Source organism: Bemisia tabaci, chromosome 4, assembly GCF_918797505.1.
Source record: "Bemisia tabaci chromosome 4, PGI_BMITA_v3".
Taxonomy (NCBI): Eukaryota; Metazoa; Arthropoda; class Insecta; order Hemiptera; family Aleyrodidae; genus Bemisia; species Bemisia tabaci.
This window is the reverse complement of record NC_092796.1, coordinates 12,446,243-12,467,727: the sequence shown is the minus strand read 5'-3', so window position 1 is coordinate 12,467,727 and position 21,485 is coordinate 12,446,243. Positions and strand designations below refer to the sequence as shown.

The following is a 21,485-nucleotide window of genomic DNA, read 5'->3' as shown; positions in this document are numbered from 1 at the left end:
GAATGAGCGTTCTTCCGCGAATTGAGTAAATTATGCAAAACGAGTCAAACACGTGCTTAATAAACGACGGTCGTACAATAGTATTAGTAATCGTTCTGGATAATTGAAATTCATAGGTTGGCTGCATTCTGGGCCCAACTTTATTCGCAGAAGCATCGTGAAGGCTATGGATTCGGAGTTACACTGCCATCTCGTAACGGTACTATGTGCACCCTTATCCGGCCTGGTCCATGACGTACAGAGCGCATATAGCATAGGATACTTTGTCGGTTAGTGCGTAGGTCCTAGACGGCACTTAATCAGCGCCCTTCTCCAAATTAATCGATGCGGCTGGCCCAGGGCTGAGTAGGTACCTGGTAGGTACCATGGGTACCATAGGTACACAGTTTTCCTTCTATTACGACACACACCAAACTGCGTACATGTTACTTTGGTTGTATAATGCATGAAATTGAAGGCGCACTAGTTATCCAATCACCGTGGCTGTGGGCGCATTGGGTTGGGCGTGTGTAAAAATGATAATTTATCCAGTCAGCATCTAGACCACCTAGACTGTCAGACTGGTGTGTTTACATTAATGACGATTTGAGATTTAGTTTTGTTGGCGTTGCTAAATGCGTCTGCGTGACCTACAAAATTAGCAATTTTCTTCCAAATTTTTATCGTGAACAGTTCTTTTCTTAGTGCTTTGATGTTTGAAGTTTTCACCATGACAACGAGGCGCAATTGTGTCCGCAGTTAGCGCTAATCGCGTCACGACACGAACCTCGTCCTCGTACTATGAGTCTACTGCCTTGAAGCTCATCGTCGAAAGCTCAACTCAATTCGTCCGTACACGGGGATCTTTCAAGGTTCCAATATTCTTCAAGTTTCGTGGACCAGTGTTTTTGTCCGTTGAGCCAGCGCAACGCATTCTACGTTGCAACACCACCACCTGTTGAATGCAAGTGTTAAGTCTCCCGAGTGTTGCACCACTCTTATCAGATGTATTGCAATCTCAACTCGTTGCTCGAGATTCCGTACTTTCATAGGGGACTGGTACTTAATTAATTTATTAATTACTCATCAACTTATTTTTAGATTGGTTAAGTAGTTATGCTATGATCTCATCTAATGCATGCTGGGCTCCAGGGCCGCTTTTGAAGTATTGAACTTCAGCTAGCACCTGTTAGACGTCATTTAGACCTTGAGCAAAATTTCTGCTTTTTTTGTGTTTTGATAAGAATTGAACTAGCAGAGTTTACTCATAAATTCTCCCAAGCTTTAAATTTGATGCTTACGGAAACATTTCAAGTTATCAGAATGTGGTGCCAAGGCGATAAGAGGATTGCCAGTTGAAACGATATCAGATCTTATTTTCTATCTTTATAGACTGACTATTCAGTGATGTAACTAATTGTTTTTCTCCATTTATTTTGAGTCCCAATTGCTGTAATCTTCAAACGCAGAAGCCCACCAACTTGAGAGCTCTCTTGCTTGTCCCAGAAATGCCGCTACACTGTCCGATTAGAAGTAGCACATATGTTCCGCCCAATCCTAGAAAATCTCATTTTCTGTGGTGTCTAACCTCTCTCAAAAATGATAAATAGGTGTCTTGCTGTAAGACAGATAGAGTGGAAACCAGCAGAGGTAAAATAGGAACTTTACTCAAGAATGAAAAAACTTGCTAAGCTCTAATTGACACTCTCCCATGAGTTTGTTTACGAGACGCCGTTCGTAAGGAATTTCAACCCTCATCAATTAATTTTGTTTCTAAATAAATCAAGAGATTAAATCATAAAAGATAGAAATCCTGAGCTAAAAGTTTCATTGAATACTTGAAGAGGTAATCATTTCAGACATTTAATGCAAAGTTTTTTTAACGTATAATTTTTTTAAATGTTCCATGTGTGGAATCACCAGAAGCATTTGATTAGTTACAAATTCAAGTAAAGCTAAACGCCTCTGGTTTATCGCCCAATTCCTATGCAATATTCTCTTATTTCAGGTATGCAGAGCAACCTGGTCTGATCTGAAGCAGGTGTAGTTGATCTTCTGGTCGGAGGAAAAAGATGCACTCCTCAATGTGAGGGAAACAAAATTACCCTCAATGTATCTTGAGCAGCTGTTGAATGATCATCTTTATAACCTGGAAAAATGGTATGAAAGATGATCCGTCCAAGATCAAGACTTAACCCAGGTGTGAATGAGGATGAGAGTTTGACAGACGCAGCCTCATACTCGTTTGAAGATCTCAACTGTGGGTGAGTAGTTTCATATAGTTCATTCGAGAAATTGACAGCGGACGCAGGGTAACAAATCCACGAATTCTGCTCCTAAGGTGCCATGCTCCAAAATGTGAGCGTCTTCTCGCTCTCGACTCGGTAGCAGCGTTTTCCGCTGGCGTCCAGACACCCCTAAGGTTTCGCACCTTAAGACACTGGAATGTGATATATTGCGTAGCTAAGATAAGGCTAAGCCTTTTCATGCCAAATCGATATAATTTCAACACTTGGAACTATAGTTTGCAGTAAGTCGGTATATTACCCCAGCCCTAAAAGTAAGGATGTCATTGTTGCCCTAAGGCAACCAAAATCATGCCGTCTCTGTGATGGTTGCATAGCAGGAGAAATTATGCCCCTGGAGAGGTCCAGCAGGCCGCTGCAGAAAATTTCCAATTATGATGATCCTTTTATGCAAAATCAACCCATTTTTTGTTAAATTCAACTTGTATAGTTACCACTGAAGTAAAAATAAAATAGTGTATCAGACAAACACTTTTTCTCTATCTCTCTGCAATTTATACTTAAGGGCACTTCCTCAGTTGCATCCTGGTTGATCCAGGCATGAAGGCTGTTTATTATCTGTATCTTAATGTGACGTAACAGCCTTGTCCATCAACTGGAAGTAACATTGATGTCACTGATGTTGCTGAAATTTGAAATTTAGTTCAGCATGCCTTGGCCTCAAGTCTTCCAGATTCTGATCTCAATGTGTGAATTTTGTGACAAAAATGTTCAAAACATCAGAGGTTGTCTTTTTCAAGGAGAATTTAAGAGGAAAAAGAAATGGCGTTTTGAGTTGGAAGGATTTTATGGTTCATACCTTTTCCTGCCTTGTGTCGCTCAGCTCGGAAGTGTTAGCGGCAACATGATCCTTCTACCCTAATGCCCTGACCCAAAATGCCATTTTTTTGCTTCTAAATCCTCCATAAAATTGAAAGATTCATTTTTTTAAACTGTATCTTTTTACATTGTATCAAATCTATGTCAGGAGTGCAATTTTTTAAGTGTAAAAATTAATGTAACTCATTTTAAGTTGAGGACTCTCCAAAAAATCACTTAACACTTGGATTTGGCCCTAAAAATTATTGCCAGCTATTAGTTTTCATGACTGTCAACTCAAAAGTTCTCCAAATTTTGGGATGAACCCTATAGACGCTATTAGTGCAACGTCACAGAAAAGCGATATTTATCGATTTTTTCGCATTGGTAGCATTGAAAGAGGTTATGCCAATGTTATTGTTTGGATCCAATTCGATATAATGGAGAATCCCTATGATGACGTCGCCACTAATAGCGTCTATACTCTTTCAAACTTCGGGTGCACTAAATCAAATGAATATAAGACAAGGAATGTGCATGTAGTGCATCAAATAGTGGATTGTAAACATTTCTGATTTGCCCAATGTTATTTGGTACAATTTCATCTGGAAAAAGTCTCCTCAGTTGGCTCTATTTTCCGTCTGTGTGGAAGTATTTTATCATATCATTTTCAGTCTACAGAGGCTTTTACCCTTGCCTATCATGTGAATGAACAAATTAAAGCAAACACATTGTCTTTTTGGCAGGTTCAAATGCTGTGGCCTCTCATTCTGCAGATCATGGAAGAGGTACGCAACTCTGAAGAAATTTGTCATCGTTCTATGTTCACTAGGATTACTTGAAGGTGCCGTCAATGGATACCTCTCGGCTCACCTTCACTCAAACTCGGCCCACTTACCACCCTTAATTATCCGTAAGTTATCCAATAATCATCAACCCAAATTTTATCTGATTTTTCTGCATTCTGTCAACCTCATTGCTCACAACAGGTATGAGCTGGAAGAGGTATTTATAAATAAAAAATTATCAAGTACCTGGTAATGGTTGATTCTCCTGATCTCAGTTCCATTAACTTACCCGTCTTTCTGTGCTTTCATCAAGTGGTTGTCATATTTTTTTTGTCAAATTGTGATGGTTATTAATGACATTTATCCTGTATGTGTGCTCCTACATGTCACTGAAGAGGACCTACGGGATGTATTAATTTATCTTAGTACACCCTTAAAATTATACATAAAGTAAAGTGGGCAAAGTAATCGTGTACAAAACAGAATCAAAATCAAAACAAGAGAACCTTGGAAAAAGTAAATGAACCAAGATAGTCAAAGAGAGAGGGAGAGAGAAAAGAAAAATGGAACAGTGAATGGGTAAACAAAGTTTCTTTTCTTCCAGTTTTCTTTCTATCATTCTTAATAAACAAATTTTCTGAACATAGATTAAACTTAGGTATGAACTTTTGGATTGCATTTTAATCTCCCCTTTTTTTCTCTTTATTTCGTATGCTTCAGGATGGCTTCAGGTCGGAAGTGGTGTGACGCAGCTGGCCCTTGGTGTTTTCCTAGCCTATTGGGGTGGATCGAGGCATCGACCAGGAAACATTGGGCTGTACACGGCTCTTTTGAGTTTATCGTCCATTATTCTTGCTGTTCTATCTTTAACCAATGATAGCAAATACTCAACTCTCCTTCAAACTGGTAAATCCTTTACTCCACCATCAAATGATTTATGAGAAGAATCAGTCTGTTGCAGTTTTTTTTTATTATTTACAACTTAAATTAAATGAACTACCTAAGATGTAGGTGGTGAGAAGTATTAAGCAATTTAGCAGGTCAGCCTTGAAAATCTCAATATACCATATTCAAGTATGACGGTAAAATGCAAACAATTTTGTTGCTCATGGCAAAAAATGTTTATTATCCTTGAGCTGCTTTTGAGATCATTTCATTCCTACCGCCAATTTTTGTATATTTTTAGGTTCACTGTATTTACTATGCGGGGGGAATAAAGATGATTTTTCTAATGAATGTGGTCAAATGAATAACCTCACAGATTGTCTCGATTTTTTTTGACGATCCTAAATTTTCCTTCCTTTTTCTTACCTACATCATCATTTGTAAGAGACTTCTCTTTTTAGATGTGCCTGTTTGTGTGCGAGACAATGACCGAGAAGAAACAAGCTTCACCTCGTGGAACTGGAATATTTTCACGATCGGAAGTTTCTTCTTTCTCCAGTTCGCCATTGGGGTGGGCAATATAGCTTTCATGGCTCTTGGAATCACTTATATTGATGACAACTCGGAAACCGAGAAGAGTCCTCAATTTATTGGTTTGTATTACATTTACCTCAAAATTGTTTTAACGGAGAGAGAGAGCAAGGACTTCATTTTGAGGGAAATAATGAAGCGAGCCATACATAATTTTTTCACTGAGATAGAGTTCATGGTCTCATCCTGCACTTACAAAGCAGCACCTGAACAGACCTATTTTTAATTGGATATGATCAGGGCCAAAACTTTCTCAGACAGATAATTGTGACCATCACCATTGCTAAAATAGGCTTGCAAATCCAGCGGAATGATGAACTAAGTAGAAAAGCAAAATAAACAAAACCTCACAACCAAAAATGGGCCTGTTGCAAACTTTTGGTAGAGCAAAAATGAGAGTTGTTCCTTCAAGATAATGGCTCAAAAATCACGATGAACGCATCGGCAAACTCTCAAATACACTCCTAACTTCAGAATCTGTGCAAGACATTTGCATTTTTTTAAGTTTCCCGCTTTAAAAAGGATACTGCAGCTCAGGTGAACATTTTGTTAGAGGAGTCGTTCCATTAAATCCCTGCTCAACATGGCCGATGCTTCTGCGCGGAAGTTAAGGAGAGCAGGAGGTCAATCAAGGCGGATATGTATCAATGCCAGAAAAATGTGAATGTAAGTATGCCGATTGTTATCAGGTGGTAAGAATCATCGTTCTGTTACATGTGTTTTGGCGGATTGGCATTGGCTATGTTGAATATTGCGTGGTATTCTTTTGAGCAGAGGTTGGATGGAATGACTCCTCTAACGATATGTTTACCTGTGCCGTCCTATCAATTTAATGCGGGGAGCTCGAAAAAACGCAAATTTCTTATGCAAATTTTGAAGTAAGGAGTGCATTTCAGACTTTGCCGATGCGCTCATCATGATTTTTGAGACTTTTTCTATCAGTAACACCTCTCATTTTTGCTCTAGCAAAAGTTTGCAACAGGCCCATTGATAAAATATGAATTGGCTAAAGATATCAGCAAGAACAAGGGACTAAGCCGCCAAAAAGACTAAATATTCTCACAAAAAATTTTACTCGTCAATTATTATGGACAGTGTAAGAGCAGGAATTATGTACACAGTTGATTTTCTAGATAACATATTTTTTTACAAAATTCAAAAAATTTCCCCTTGGAAAGAAAATTGCACTTAGCGAATGTTTTCCTTCCAAAGATTTGCTGTTAGCTGCAACACAACTTATGATCAGTTAGGAAAACAACCGCGGAGGTATTTCAAGTCTACTTGGGTCCGTCATAAAATTGCACCAAACAACAAATCTAAGGAGGGAAAATATTTTGAAATTGCAGTGTTCCCTGTAAATGCAAAAACGTTCCGCCTTTTCCAGAAAATGTTTGTACCTCTGCAAAAAAATCAAGTGACCGTTCAGAAGAATTTCAACCAAATACAATTTTAGTAAAATTTTAGTTAAAACCAAAGCAGAGGTATATTATTGTTAATAATAAAAATGAGTTATTTTCTAATTAAAATACTAAACTAAAATATAAAATTACAAACTATAAATAATGTATATATTATAATAAAATTAGTAATATCAAGTATAAATAAAAGTTATTAAAAAATTTATGAACCCAGTGTTCAGAAGTTTCTATTGAATAGTTCTTATCTCACCGAGATTTACTCGGTTAGAATGGCGTCTTGCAAATTCCTCACTTTGAACTACATACATGCTAAACCCTCTGATTTTTTCCTCTTCAAATGTATTTATGCCGCAGTGTTTGAATTTTAATTCTTTCTTTTTTCAGCCTTGGCTCTTGCAGCTAAGTATTTTGGTCCTCAAGTGGGGTATGCCTTCTCTTACTTGCCTCTCGATAATCTCTCACTCACCGCATCTGTTTGGACAGGTCTGTTGTTTTGAAATGTTTGTGTTTTTTTCAATTTGAAAATAGTTTTCATCTTCATAAGTCAGTAAGCATCCAAAGAAATTCATGTAGGGGAGTTGTAAAACATTTTTTTCCCTCCATGTAACATTCTTAAACTGTTGAAGCCTTTAGTCAAAATTTTCTTTCTATGGGATCAAATTTGTCAGAATTTTTTTACAGCACTTTTTTTTCTTTTCAACATTGAAAGTAGTTTCACTAAAAATGTATCTTTTATACTTGCTTGACTTTCATCAGCTAAAAATAATGTTAATGTCACTCCAAATGAGGCGCAGTTTAACATGATAATTGGACTTCCACTTTTGTTTTATCTCTATAGGATTTGGCATTCTGACCGTCTTGATGATATTGATCATCAGCGCATTTCCTGGGCGCCTTAACCTACAGTTGGTAAAGCCTGACTCCATCAACAGTATTGAGTTTAATCGTGGATTGCGACCCTATCGCAGATCCTACTATCCGAGACAAAAAACAGGTATGTTCGGAATACTCGCAAAGTTCACCAATCATGAATTGTTACCTGTTCAAACGGAGTTCAGATGATGGATTAATTGCACCAGTTCTGGAATCAAGTTTTGGAAGTTGAAACTTGGGTTGTAAAATTTGAATTTAAAGCCAAGTCGCTAAAGTCACTTAATCAATGGAGATATCACTCTTTGTAAAATTCAAGGTGATTGATATCATCTAACAATGTTGTGTAAATCAAGATTTTTGTAGTAATATTCTTCAACTGACTTTTACAAAAACCTACGAACAAAATTTCTTTCAGTAACTTTCTTGGTAATATTTTACTGTTAGTGTAACCTCAGAAGAAAATACACTATTATCATCTAATCAGTATCATTTTCAGAAGTCTACCTTAGAATTAATCATTCAATTAAAATAGTTTCTTTCAATTAAAATTGAGAGAACCTTTTTCAACTTAGGCTTGAAAGTGATGTGTTGAGATAAATCCTGAATTAAATAATTCAATCTCTCTATGGCTGTCTTAGTGATCTGAGTAAATTCTATTTTGACGCAGTGTCCTTTTTGTTCCAGGATGTTTTGCATCCATCAAGAGGGTGCTGTCAATCAAAATGGTTGTATTCAATACCTTAGCTGTAATATGTGTTCAGACTGTGATTATTAATTTTACGCTCATCAGAGAAACCTACTTAGGCTCCGTTTTCATGATCTCAAAGTACAGTGGCACTGTACAATCCCGTCTCCTCATCGGTGAGTCAACTTTATTGCTTCAAGCTTTTTCAAACCTCTCACCCACTATTGGTAGGCTCAATCCAAAATTCACCTGAATCTCAGATCGTCACCATTGAATCCTCCTGTCCAAATCCCCCACTAAGTAATGGTATTCAATAGTGAAAGTTCAATACAAGGAAACAATCGAGAGTTAGGCTGCCATTTTTAATTATAAATGGTTAAAATTTTTAACATATTCCATTGTCATTTTGTAGGGAAAAGCTACCTACCTACTTTCTTTAGCTTTTCCATAGAAAATTGAAACATTTACAGTTGCCAAACAACTGTATTATGTCTAAGTAAAATTCTTTATCAGGATTTGGAAAATTCCAAATTCTGAAACCATATGTCTGCTCTCTTCCTGAATCTGCAAGTTATCATACAATTGTACAAGATTCCAGCGATGCAAAAAGCTCCCAGCCTTCCCATTCAAAAATTTTTTAGAGAAATGATTTTTTCCCCCTCTCAATTCAGGAATTTTAGAGGCTTTGCCAAAAAGAACTCTTGCTTTATACTGTGGTGTTGCCAAAAACAACTAATTTTCACCTTAATTTTGTCGAAAATACTTAATTATCATGCAAATACACACCAGCTATCTTACCTTTTAAACCCATTTTTGCATGCAGCTAATTGTGATCAGCCGGTTGTATGATCAAGAAGTTTTTGCACCCCTGTAAAACTCCTTAGAGCCATTTTATAACCTTTCAGTTTATTGCTAAAGCAGTCTTTTTAATCTAACTTGAAAAATCTGAAGAATGGATTCTACTTAATTCTAATCCATTATTCGGATGAAATTTCAACTGCATAAAAACAAAGCGTACCATGAATCTTTTTACCTCCTATCAATTTGCCAACTGTTCTAATATTTTACAGATATTCTGCAGCCTCCTCTTGTTGCGTTGGCCATTATCCTATCAGGACTGTTTCTGCGCCATATCAAGCCACGTGCTAGCCGTTTGGCCATTTGGAACATTTTCGTAGTCTGCACGGTCACAGGACTCATGTTCTCAGCTGTCTATCTCAAATGTAATAATTCCTTTCAACATGATCAGTCAGGCAGGCGCTTAAATGCTTATCAAAACTTTGAACAAGATAATCGGCGTTATGTCAGCGGTTACTCCAGTATCTATGGGGGATACTCTAACTTGCCTGGTGTCAATAGGCCATCAGAATATTCCTATCAGCCAGCCAGGTAATCTCAGAATCATTCTTTCAAGCTTTTGTTGTCTTTTTCTTGCCTATATTCCTTGTCACAAGTAAGATCCTGAAAAAATCATCCTGCACTTAATATATGAAAAGTCTTTGATCCTGTGATTTGCAAATATTGCAAGACTCTTCTGAATTGTTTTTTCTCAGCTATTTAACTCTAAAAGCTAAGATGCAGAATTTTTCAACCCTTCATCATTTTACACATGCTTGAGCGAAAACAGCCAGATTTTCATCTTGTAAATATTTTGTAACAATTTCAATCCTGTAAATATTTTGGAAAGCGCTGTCAATTTGTGATTGTTACTGTCAAATAATGTTTGATGGGAGAAACATCAGACTTTTCAGACTTAATACCAAGAGAGAATTACTTCCCTAGTAAATCAGAGGGGACAAAGATTTTAAGAAGGCAATACTCATCAGAAATCGTAGGGAGCTTTAAAAACTTAATGGAAACCATCAAACTTTTTTCAATTTTTGAGCTGAACCTAGATTCAATCAAACACTAATTTAAGCTTCTATAATGAATTTATTATCAGATCGATAGTTTTGAAATTTAACTTTAGCAGTGCTATTTTTTGACATTTTGAGTAATTTTCTGCCTTTGTAAATAAATTAATAATGAACGCAATTAAATGCAAATAAATCGAGTAACTTCAATTTTTCGTTCCCAGACTACACTTAAGTATGCTTTGCAAAGATTGCCAGTGCCCGGATGAGCTGAAGTTTAGCCCCGTTTGTTCCTCGGACGGTGCTGTTTACTACTCACCTTGCCATGCTGGCTGTCGCACTTTTGAAAAATCCCGACTGGTATGTAATTTTTGCACTTGATCTTTCCTTAAGAATTTTTACACTGCCTAAAGGCTGTAACTATATGAAAGAATCTCTTATATCAAGGTTTCTGATTAATCCTGTTCTTTCTGTCAACTGTAACTCAGGATCTCATAAAATGGAATAAAATTTACATTGGAACATTTAGAGTGTGCGTAGCCAGAAGGCTTAGTTGTTATATCATCTCTTTTTGGAAGTTTTCCATCACCATGATGCACGTGATTTTTAAATTATTTGCAGCTAGTTTTCTCAGAGCCATACGTAAATGCATTTCATCAATTAAATTAAAACCAACAGTCTTCATCGCCAATAACTGTGAATTTAAAAGGTCAAAGATGCCGCAGATGAGAGTTAAGGAGAAGAAATGCAGGAAGAAGGAAAGGGTGAGAGTAACAAATCAATAGATAATGCAGAGTTGAACTCTCCAATGTGGCTTTTGAACTTAAGAACTTGAATTGACTTTTAACAAGCCCTTAATATGATTACACCTCTCTCTAATCATTGGTTTATTTCTTTTACAAATGCCTGGTTTCACCATCATTCTCTTCTAAATTTTGTCCTCTTCTTTTCAGATGTATGGGAATTGCACGTGTATGGTTTCAACAACAATGTCAAACACCGTTTCGAATTCAGACTGTTACAAAGATGGTTGTGGGGAGCGTGCTGTCTTGTATCAGATTCTTAACACTACGGCTATGGCGCTGCTGGCATCAACGTTTGTCATCAATATGTTATTCTGTTTCAGGTAAATAGTTTTGTTGACTTACGGCAGCAATATTACAGAATGTTAAGAGGCATGACCCCCAGTATTCTATAATAGTCCATCTTCAGTTAGTGGCTCAGGTTGTATGTTGGAATTATTTAGCCAACATGAGTTTAAAATTCAGTATAAAATTGATATCTCAATACAGAGGGAAAAAGCTCACACACAAGCACAATTTTCCCTGAAAAAAAAAAAAAAACGCTGTTTGGTGCAACAATAGTAAGGACCATTCAGGAAGTCAACTGCAGACGCGTTTCGGCCTTGTTGGGCCAATCCTCAGTGCAGCGTAGCCTTCTGAATTTCTTGCTACCAAGCGTTGCACTGAGGATACAAGGCCAAAAAGCGTCTGCCGTTGCCCTCCTGAATGGTCGTCACTAGTGTTGCACCAAACAGCGTAACTTTTTGAGAGAAAATTGCGCTGGTGTGTGAGGTTTTTCCTTCTGTGTTGGAATATCAGCTTCATACTGAATTTTTAACACACATTGGCTAAAAAATTCCAACACACTGTCTTACGACCCATGTCTCCACCGCAATCAGTTTGTGTACCTAGTGGCTGTAGTGAGAGTCTCTCTGAAATGGAAAAACATGACATCATCTTGGCTGATCTATATTATTATAATCCATGTCCTCTGCTTTGCGCTCAACAGAAGGAACACCAACTCTGTAGGCAGAAAATTGTGAAATGATACGCATTATCAGTTGTTTTTTGAATAGAATATCCATGAAAAAGTCACAAACGCAGGTCCAGCCCGTTAGAGCTGGTCTCTCTTGCAGACTCTAATAGCAGGTATTTTGATGTGATCAACAAGAGAATGTTTCCTTTTACAGATTTTTATCAGAAGCAGTATTTTCTTTTTGACCCTCTCTTTGAGTTACTTTGTCATAAGCTTTTGTAAGCTACCATTTGTTTTGTGGTTTGTGTATCCATTTTAAAAAGCATGACTGAATAAGGAAACCTTCCTAATTTTAATTCTAATTTTTTCACAGGTGTGTCCAAGTACGCGATAAACCAACTCTTGTAGGTTTAGAAATGACTCTTGTGGCGATTGTTGCATTTATCCCAGGAAAATTTCTTTATCTGTTGATTGATGGTAAGTTAATTGTTATCCTCGTAAAGTAACTTTTTAGTTTTTCTATCATTCTACTGTACAAGCATTCATGATGAAGCAAATCTTCATTCTCACTCTGAGTACTGAGAATAGGAAGATAGACATCATTCGACCATTGAATAATTTATATTTTGCCATTGTGGTTTAGTGTATTTTTTTTTTACTATCTCTGCTGATATCTACGGTGGACTTGTCAGTCGTTTTGACCAACAGGATAATCAAGGAAGAAGAATTTCCCCAACTTTTTAGTCAATCTATTGCAAAAAATCTCTAAGTTAGAGCCTGCCTAAGCTGAAAATTGTGCTATTTTGTTAAAATTGCACACTCTTATCATTTTGCCCATTTATGCAGAGCCATGCTAAGAAAGTAGACATTACTGGAAATTGATGAATCCGGCAAACCCTTTAAGTCGTAAAATTTTCATACCCCAACCTGCAAAAATTTTCCTTAAACGTTCCTCTAACTTTTTTACTTGTCCTTATATTTCCTCACTGGTTTCTTTTGTACATTTGCCTCCTCCATTTGTGTAAATCCGTTCCACTGCCCTTGATTATTTCTCCAACCTGCCAGCTGCTCTACGCTTGCCGTTGTAGTAATGCCAAATAAACAGGGAGGGTCTTGTTCTTCCTTCATCCCATGACATTATTGTACCCCAAGTTTTTATCCCAAACCTCCGCTTTGAAAGCCATAAATCTTTCATATTCATTTTGTTGGCCTTGATGCATGGCAATAATTTTCAAGTAAATAGTTATCATCCAAGAATTGTTGGGACAAGTTGGAAAGGTTCCCAGAGGTGTGTAAAACGAAGTAGATTTATTAATGATCTTCTGGTGACTCGTAGAGGTACACTCCACTTTGCTGGTTTACTTCATATTTTGAGTGCAAAATTTGAAATTTTACAACAAAACAATGGCAAGTCTGCTTAATAACTGAGCAACTCTTAAGTTGGAATGAACCCTCGGTCCTGATGTGATACGATTTAAAGAGGTTTGAACGTACTATGATCCATAAATCAATCGTTATCAGAATTCAAATTTTGATAAAAGAAGGATTCTATTTTTTCAGTTCATTTATTCCAGTATTTTCTATTTTCAGAGTGGACTTGTTTAGTGTGGCATGCAACGGAATGCAAGTTACACGATGCTTTAACCTATGGAACCTACCTTAATCTCCTTAATATTTGTAAGTTTTTATTTCTTTTCTCATAAGTTTTTATCAATTTTTATAACACAGAGTGTCTTTGCACTGCGGCTTAAACATGGCCAATGTAGCTTTTCTATCATCCTAAAATTTTCTTGATTAATTTCTAGGGCCGTGCTAGCAATATTTGCGAATTTTCGTACTTAAAAAAGTCATTTTAATTTATTTGTTTTACTATTCGTAGTTATGAATAATTGACTTTAATAATTCGCTATTTGCTTTGTTCGAAAAATTCACTATTCGCACAACCAATTAATTTCCCTTATGAATGATGAAAAGGAAGGGTTTCATAGCTGAAAAAAAACTCGTACAGTTTCCTTACTCTCGAAAAAGTGCAAAAATCAGATGAAATGTTTCTCATTGGTTGCAGACCTGTGACATTAGTTGTTAGATTGACACTATACAATGTGTAGATTACCAAAATTTAAATACATAGTACTCCTCTTGCAAAAAATAAAGGACAATAGAATCCAATATTTTTCAGTAGGCTTGTGAAAATAATTGAAATTTCTAGTCAAGCGAAATGAAACTGTTTCTCAAATCTCAATAAACCAAATCTGAGTCTGCTACTGTCTGTTGCGTCTTACTCTGAGACATCGTAAGTCAAACAATTTTTAATCAATAAAATGGTCAGACAGAAAAACAGTTAATTGCAACCAAATCTAGCTGCAACATTTGTTGTGCCAATTTTGTAAGAACATGAAAACTAGCATGCAATTTTCTGCAGGCACTATTTAAGAAGCCAAGGAATGTTTCATCATAAATTCTAAAAATTTATTGGAATCGAGAAATCTTTCCGATACATAGTGTCATCTTTGAGGTCAATCAAAATCTTCCGACATACTTTCTTTTAACTCATTACTTTTTTATCTTTTTTAGGTTTCCTGATGGGCGCAGCCGGCTTTTATTGCATTGTATACTTTCTTGCCAGGAATTTAAAACTCTACGGAGAGAAACCATCAGATCAGGATGATTTACAAGCTGTGACAGAGCCCCTTCAATTTACTATCTCAAGTAACCCTTCAGCCGGAAACCGTAAACCAGAATCAGGTTCATTTAATCGCAACTTCCGAAATTCAGGGCGTAATTACCAGAAACCACTGATGATAAATGTTGGCCGCGATCGCATTGTGCGAGACCCTAAAAATGGGACTCAATACCCAGAAATGGAAAGGGAACCTCTCTGCTGGACAGCTCGTTCAACTCCCACTCCTAACAGTGATGACCTCGAGCTTAACTTCAGTCTTGCAACCCCAACTGGAAAAATGTTTCCACTTGTTGAATTCCCGGCTTCGAGTCCTTCATCTGATACAGAACGTCCAAAAACACCGTCTGAGTTTTCTCAGCCGAGGTCTCCGACAGAAATATCTCGACCGAAAACACCAATCGAATTGTTTCGACCTAAAACCCCAATAGAATTGCCACGCCCTAAAACCCCAGTAGAATTGTCACGCCCTAAAACCCCAATCATGCTCTCCCGGCCAAAAACGCCAACTGAGCTCTCACGTCCCAAAACACCTAATGGTGTGCTCAAATCAAGATCACCCAGTTTGTCCTCCGGGCCAGCCTCTCCGGATTCTTCCCGACCTAAAACTCCCTCTGCATTGCCACTGTCCAACAGTGAAGTCGAGCTGGATTTCAGCCTTCAGACTCCTCCAGGAGCTAGGAGCCCCGGAACAACTTTTAGAACAGATGGTGTTTTAACTACATTACTCTAAGCTTCAGCTTCATTTGCATACAATTTTGATTTATCAGTAGGTTGCCTACCTACCTTTGAAATCTTTCATGATTAAAAATATACAGTGTTCCTAAAGGAAATCTGATTATTTTTGCAAGATATCAAAATCAAGATTTTGCTCGTCCTGACAAGGCCTTTGTGGGTTAAAAAATCATCAATGGATGACTTTTTTTGACTTGAGATCTAAAATAGTCGATCTCGAAAAAATGTATTGCAAATTTCACTTTCTTGTGAAGTAAAAGATAACTTCATCTTGCTTACCTACAAAGGCTGTAACATTATTTTGAGATTAATCCAAAGAGCTTGTCCATTATTTCCTCATCATGTTCATTTTTTTTTTTTTTTTTTTTTTTTTTTTTTTGATGTTTAATAACATCAATATTAGCAAGATCTAACTAACTGTACCTACATTCTCAACTACGCTGTAAGTTTTACAACGTTAGATGACTGAAATTCTGAAGGTATGGGTGAATCCTCCGAGAGGTAATCCCTTCTTCATTATCAGATTTTGCAAATAGATTAGATCTGAGTTTGTAAGGTTTTCTATATGTCAATATGTTCACATTCTGACAGAATGCACTCACTGCACAAACATTTTTCATCTCATTTCCTAATGCTAGTGCCCACTTCCAGGCAGTAAAGTTTTAATCATGTCACTCATTAATTTTTTGAAGGACGATGTAGGATGAGTTGGGAGTTTCATGACCAAGAAAAATGTTATGTGCACTGTCATTAAGATGAACCGAGATTTGTTTAGTAAGTGTGCGCTTATTTAGGAACGGTCGGTCATCAAATATCCCTCTTTTCTGAGTTTTAGCGGATAGCACCAAACTCTAATAAGTCAGGTTTTAATACATACCGTAATATTTTGACATGGTATTCAATCTATCATGAAGATGGAAGTGTTCAATCCAATTCTCAAATGTAATATTTTTTTGTTGGTGTGTAGTCATCATGTAGGTGCAGCTTAAACAAAATTGCGATCTGTGCTGTACAGCAGCAATCGAAATTTCTATTTTTTGGTCTTCTCTCTCAATTTTTTTATATACAGTCAACTTCCTTCAAGTCAAACTGCACAGGAACCAGATCGACAGTTTTACTCAGAGAGAAATTCCAAGTAAAGGGATTCGTGCTCTTATGAAAAATTCGATAGGACCTCAAAAAAGTTTGACTTAGGGGAAAATTCCACCTAAAGAGCATTTGACTTGGAGGAAATTAACTGCATATTGTTTCCAAGGTACACTGATATTATTTTGGTTGCCTAAGAGTAAAAAAAAGATTGAATCATTCGTTAGAAGAGATGTTCTTACTTGACTTGTTTCATAGAATACTCAGTTTAAAATTACTACATATTAGTATGTACAAACTAAATCTCTAATGAATACTCTGATTTCTCCTGAAAAGCCCTCTTTAATTTGGTATGAAATGATTTTTTCACTAGTCCACCAACAACGATCTGTGGGGACTTTAAAAGTTTTCTAAAATTTAATATCAAAGATCTGCGTACCAGTAAATCCGCTTGTACATGAAAGAGGAATATCGCTCTAAGTCCTAGAGTTGGTTGCTTTGTGCATCTGCTGTTTTCAGTTCTTGTCAACAATTCTGCTTATGTGTAAATTCATTCTTGAAAAAAGACCTCAGGACCAATGAAACACTTCTCTTTATACATCCAGGTATTCTCTGGTAACCATGTTGAGAGTACCAACAACTCAATTTTTGCAGAAATGTCAGTTATGACCCTTTTGCTCTCAGCTACTGATATCAGTCCATGGTGTGCTTTGAAGTAAGCATGCTTTTGAAAAGTTCAATCATAACCACCAAAGAATTTGATGTAATCAATCATTTGTTTTTGTATTTTGCAATCATTTATCCATTATACACCTTTCGCAAGTCATTTTTGTGTGTGTACAAACTAATATTTTAAGAGCTTACAAGGTCTCTTTTCAATTGTAACAGTAGATTTTACCAGTTATAAATGTTTTAGTAGGTTTAACTTACTTTATATTGGTAAGTCTTGTCTTATCAGAAAACTTTTGCTGATAGTTATTTCTAAGCATGTGTGTCTTAGCCTGCTCCCTCAAGAAGATTTAATCAAACTTTTTACCAAGTATGTTGATATCCACTAAGTTTAAGTGTAAGATTTTGTAATTATTATGTATTTTTCTTTCTGTATAGTAGCTGTATAAATTTAGGAGTCTTCATCATCCTTAATAATGAGTTTCAGATTTCAATCAGTTCACTTTTGTAACCATTGGAAGGGTTTCCTCATAATACTTGGAAGCTCTCCCTCTATGTAAATGGTTTTAATTGTTAATGACTTAATCAAATCCCTTCTCAAGTCAAGTTTTCCTGTTGATTAATCATGCATCCACGATTTGATGCTACGTACCTATTAGCTTTGAGCAATCTTTAACTTCTACATCTTGCATTAATCACAGCTTTGGTCGAAAACAAATCCAAAAAGGGAAAAACTTATCTACCTACTTATTTTATTCAATCTTAAGTAACCTTGCTCACTTTATCGGTGCAATCACATTAACCAAAGGTGCACATGTGTATTACTTTATGCCAGATCTTTTAAAATCTGTTACAAATAGCATATTTATTTTTTAGAGATTTTTTATTTTATTTTTCGTAACAAAGTTTGTGCAATATTTCAAACGACTATATCTCTGTTAAAAATATGTAGCTGCATTGTCCCGTCTCTGCCATTTAACTCATGCAAGTGAATTTGGACATTTATTTTAGTTAGCCACTTGGTTTTTTTTATGTCCACATAGCAGACTTTCTAATGTTTGATTCACATGTAATTCTGACTTTTGATCATGTATTTTGTAAGGAACATGGCCGAATGGGTTAGGTTTTTTATCAAAAGAATTCGGCATTTTATCATTGTTTCTTTTTTTTAAAATTAAGTTACAAGTGTAAGTTCATCCTAATTTACAAGAAGATAGTTCCAATTTCATTCAGTTCTATTTTTGTGTAGGAGAGGGCATAAAATACACCCTAGGCAGTTTTTGTCTCCATCTTCTACATTTTGTGAATGGTGTTAAGTTCACCTTCAAGGGTTTTGTCAAGTCGATAATTTCGAAAAATATGACTCGAATAGACTTTAAAATTATGCAAGAGTACAAAACTATGGTTTTAAATAATGGGCTTAATGTAGCTTCAAAGTTGATTTATCTTTCGTATGGAAAGAATGATACGGACTAAAACCGTAGATAATCCAGAATTATGGGCCATGCCGCCATAGTGGTCCTGTGGAGGAGGACAAACCCTGTGTAGAGATTTCCTGTATCCGATATAAACATTTTTATTGACTTTCAATTTAGAGGGAAGACCTCTAAAGTAGGAATTTTCAAGCATGAAAAAATTTCCTGCAAGAAAGAAATTTCTAAGAGAATCCAATTCCTTCCAATTTTTCAATAGTTTCTCAACAGTTTGAAAAGAAGCTGCAGGATGAATTCATATTAATGCTCCAGAATACATCACTTCTAATAGTGCTAATTTTAAGACGTTAATATTTTTACCCAAGTGCTTGATCTTGAAACAGACCGTCCATATTTTCTGTTTCTGTGATAACTGAGTATACTCTCAAAATCAATCCATTCCGTCCTGATAGTAACTCAGACCACCTTTTTTTCCAGTTCCCTAGAATTAGCAAATATCGATAAGTAAGTTTTTGAGAAATATCTCGCGCAATTTTCTCCAAGCAAGCTTTTGTACCCAAGTTTTGTAATTCTCCTACCAAAGTAGACCTTTAGAACTCCATTATTTTTCTCTCAAGATTTTACACTTAAATCTTGGAATGAGCTTTTACATTCCATTCGAGTGCAAAATCTGTATTGTTTTTACTTCAAGTGCAATAGTCTTAAATCAATACATTAAACATCGTCATCATCTTATGTACATTTTTTCATCTGTATTTTTCTCCTCTATAAATAATCCTGTTGTCTACATTAATTTTGCATTTTAATAAAAACACACTCTTGCCTCTCCTGGACTCAGGTTTAACTTATCCCTAAAGATTGCTACTGTTCATTTTCTGATAGAGAAGAGGTAAGGTTTAAATACGAATGCCGAACAGTAATTTGGCCTGAGGTATAACTTTTTTAGCCATCTGTTGGAAACTTACTTAAAAGCAAAAAAAATTGTTTCCTTATTGTGATGTTTCAAAAACCTCCATATCTTACTCTATACTTTAAACTGAATCCTATGTTTTTGCACCATAGAATTTCAGGATATTAAATACTGTCTGAAGTATAACTCTCCGAAAATTTTAGGGGTTTCCATTTATTTTAGAAAAATGGAACAGATATTTGTTTATGATTTAATATCTTTTAAGTTGCCAGAAAATATAACGCACAAAGATGGTGCCTCTTGAGGAGTTATTTTTTTACTTACTTAAAATGCATATCGATTCATTTTGGAGTAATTTTGGAGGAACACAAGTATATTTAAGAATTTACACAGTGCTTTTACTAACATGTTAAAGATGATTTTTCACCTATGTGTATTATGCAAAGTTCACACGCTGAAAATGGGAGGCATCATTCTTCACGTGATTCCCTGCAAATTGCGAGAGTTCTGTAATTTTCAGCAATTGATGAGAAGTAGGGAGCAAGACTTTGCTGGGCTATTCGAAATGAAATAACCTATTCGGTCAAAATAACTCAGATTTACGAAATTTACCTGTCTTGAGCAATGAGACCTGTGATTCCAAGTTTTGGTGTGTGAACTCAGCTTTAGAAATGAATTTTTGCTGATATGTTAAAGATGTTCACTCAGGAACAGACTTTGTTCCACATATTATTTAAGCATTCATTCCGTCCATTTATGTATTGCTACCTCTACTCATGATTTTTGTTCTTTTGTATATCAAATTAAATGTTTTTAGATTATTAAATGTACCTTAAAATTAAAAAAGAAAATACTTTCCTTGTTTTGTTCAAAATTTTATCCATCACACATTGAAAAGACAATCCAAGTTTTTGTTCTTAAAACATTTGATTTATTATGTATCTTGCTTGTTTCAACATAACTGAGAGATACAAGATATGTAAGGGGAAAAATGCACCAGTGTAAAATAATAAAACGAGAGAATAAAATTCATTGTCGGTACATCGTTCGATGAAATCAAGTTAGGAAACTGGTGTATGTATGTTAAATTTCCATTGAATGACTTGAGATAGTGACATGCTATTTGCTTCATTTTGGTTGTTATTAGGGTAATATTTAGCGAAAGAGAACCAATTTTCTTTGAAAAGAGAGGGTTTGTAGGTTGAAAATGATAGGAAGAATTTCTAATTCATTCTTGACAACGGTGTGACACATGCATGATCTCACGATTGGCAACAAATGTAAGGCAAATCTTGAAACCATTGAATGTAAGGCAAAATCATAGCCTTAAAAATTAGAGGGTTCTAGAGTGTCAAAAGAGAGGCAAATTGCACATTTTGTCAGTTGATCTACCGATGATCAGACCCTTGTCTTGCAAATCACTTGGTTCCCTTTCCCTATAGAGGAAAGATGGTTTGAATTGCGAGCTTGTCATGGATTGGCATTAATTAATGAATGCAAGTTAAATCACATATGATATGTCTAAAGTACAGCGATAAATTTTCTTGTTAAGTAGGAGGTTAAAGTGAACCATGAGGAAATTCAAGAGCTAGGCTACATACCCTCTTACAAATGCAACTTTCGGTACTGAAGCATTACCACCAATATGCTGTTGTTTCCTAAATATTGAGAAAGCACAAAATGACATTTTCGGTAGCAACAGTAATTTGATACTTCTTTGGGGAGTTTTTTCTACTATACCATTCTTCTAAAAGTTAGAGTCCACGCCAAATAAGTTAACGCACTTCTAGACTGCGACAGAAGATAAAAAAAAAAATTGACTACACCTCAATAACTTCTCAAAATGCGTCTAGCACAAAATTGAAGTAATTGATGTACATTCGAGGTTTTTAATTTATGACCCTTGTCTGTTAAATCTTACCTCAATGTTTATTAGTCTCTGTTTTACAGTTTCGGCAAAAGATGGTCTGACGTCACTTCTACATGTACAGCAACTGCTAGAGGCAAGATGGCGGATCTTCTGTCGCAATCTAAAAGT

General features: G+C 36.0%; 1 protein-coding gene across 5 annotated transcripts; it reads left to right on the top strand.

Annotated features, from left to right (window-relative positions):
- Positions 1 to 519: 519 nt before the first annotated feature.
- LOC109033475 (solute carrier organic anion transporter family member 4A1) lies at positions 520 to 20,298 on the top strand. Of its 5 annotated transcripts, none has more exons than XM_072299346.1 (14): positions 520 to 986; positions 1,988 to 2,243; positions 3,830 to 3,996; positions 4,592 to 4,777; positions 5,218 to 5,409; positions 7,150 to 7,248; positions 7,604 to 7,759; positions 8,323 to 8,499; positions 9,394 to 9,712; positions 10,401 to 10,536; positions 11,130 to 11,302; positions 12,308 to 12,411; positions 13,525 to 13,611; positions 14,509 to 20,298. In XM_072299346.1, the coding sequence occupies exons 2-14, from the start codon at positions 2,149 to 2,151 to the stop codon at positions 15,345 to 15,347; spliced, it is 2,730 nt and encodes a 909-aa protein (XP_072155447.1). In that variant the 5' UTR covers positions 520 to 986; positions 1,988 to 2,148; the 3' UTR covers positions 15,348 to 20,298. The 5 variants fall into 5 exon arrangements, with proteins under 5 accessions (XP_072155447.1, XP_018901651.2, XP_018901652.2 ...); XM_019046106.2 differs by having other exon boundaries at positions 520 to 1,038; XM_019046107.2 differs by having other exon boundaries at positions 520 to 1,084.
- Positions 20,299 to 21,485: the final 1,187 nt, after the last annotated feature.

What these genes read in the sequence shown, in the direction of transcription:
- LOC109033475 (XM_072299346.1), top strand. Translation starts at nt 2,149, where the DNA reads ATGATCCGTCCAAGATCAAGACTTAACCCAGGTGTGAATGAGGATGAG. An exon ending in TATTCCTATCAGCCAGCCAG is followed by an intron (nt 9,713 to 10,400) that starts GTAATCTCAGAA and finishes TTTCGTTCCCAG; the next exon opens with ACTACACTTAAGTATGCTTT. An exon ending in AATATGTTATTCTGTTTCAG is followed by an intron (nt 11,303 to 12,307) that starts GTAAATAGTTTT and finishes ATTTTTTCACAG; the next exon opens with GTGTGTCCAAGTACGCGATA.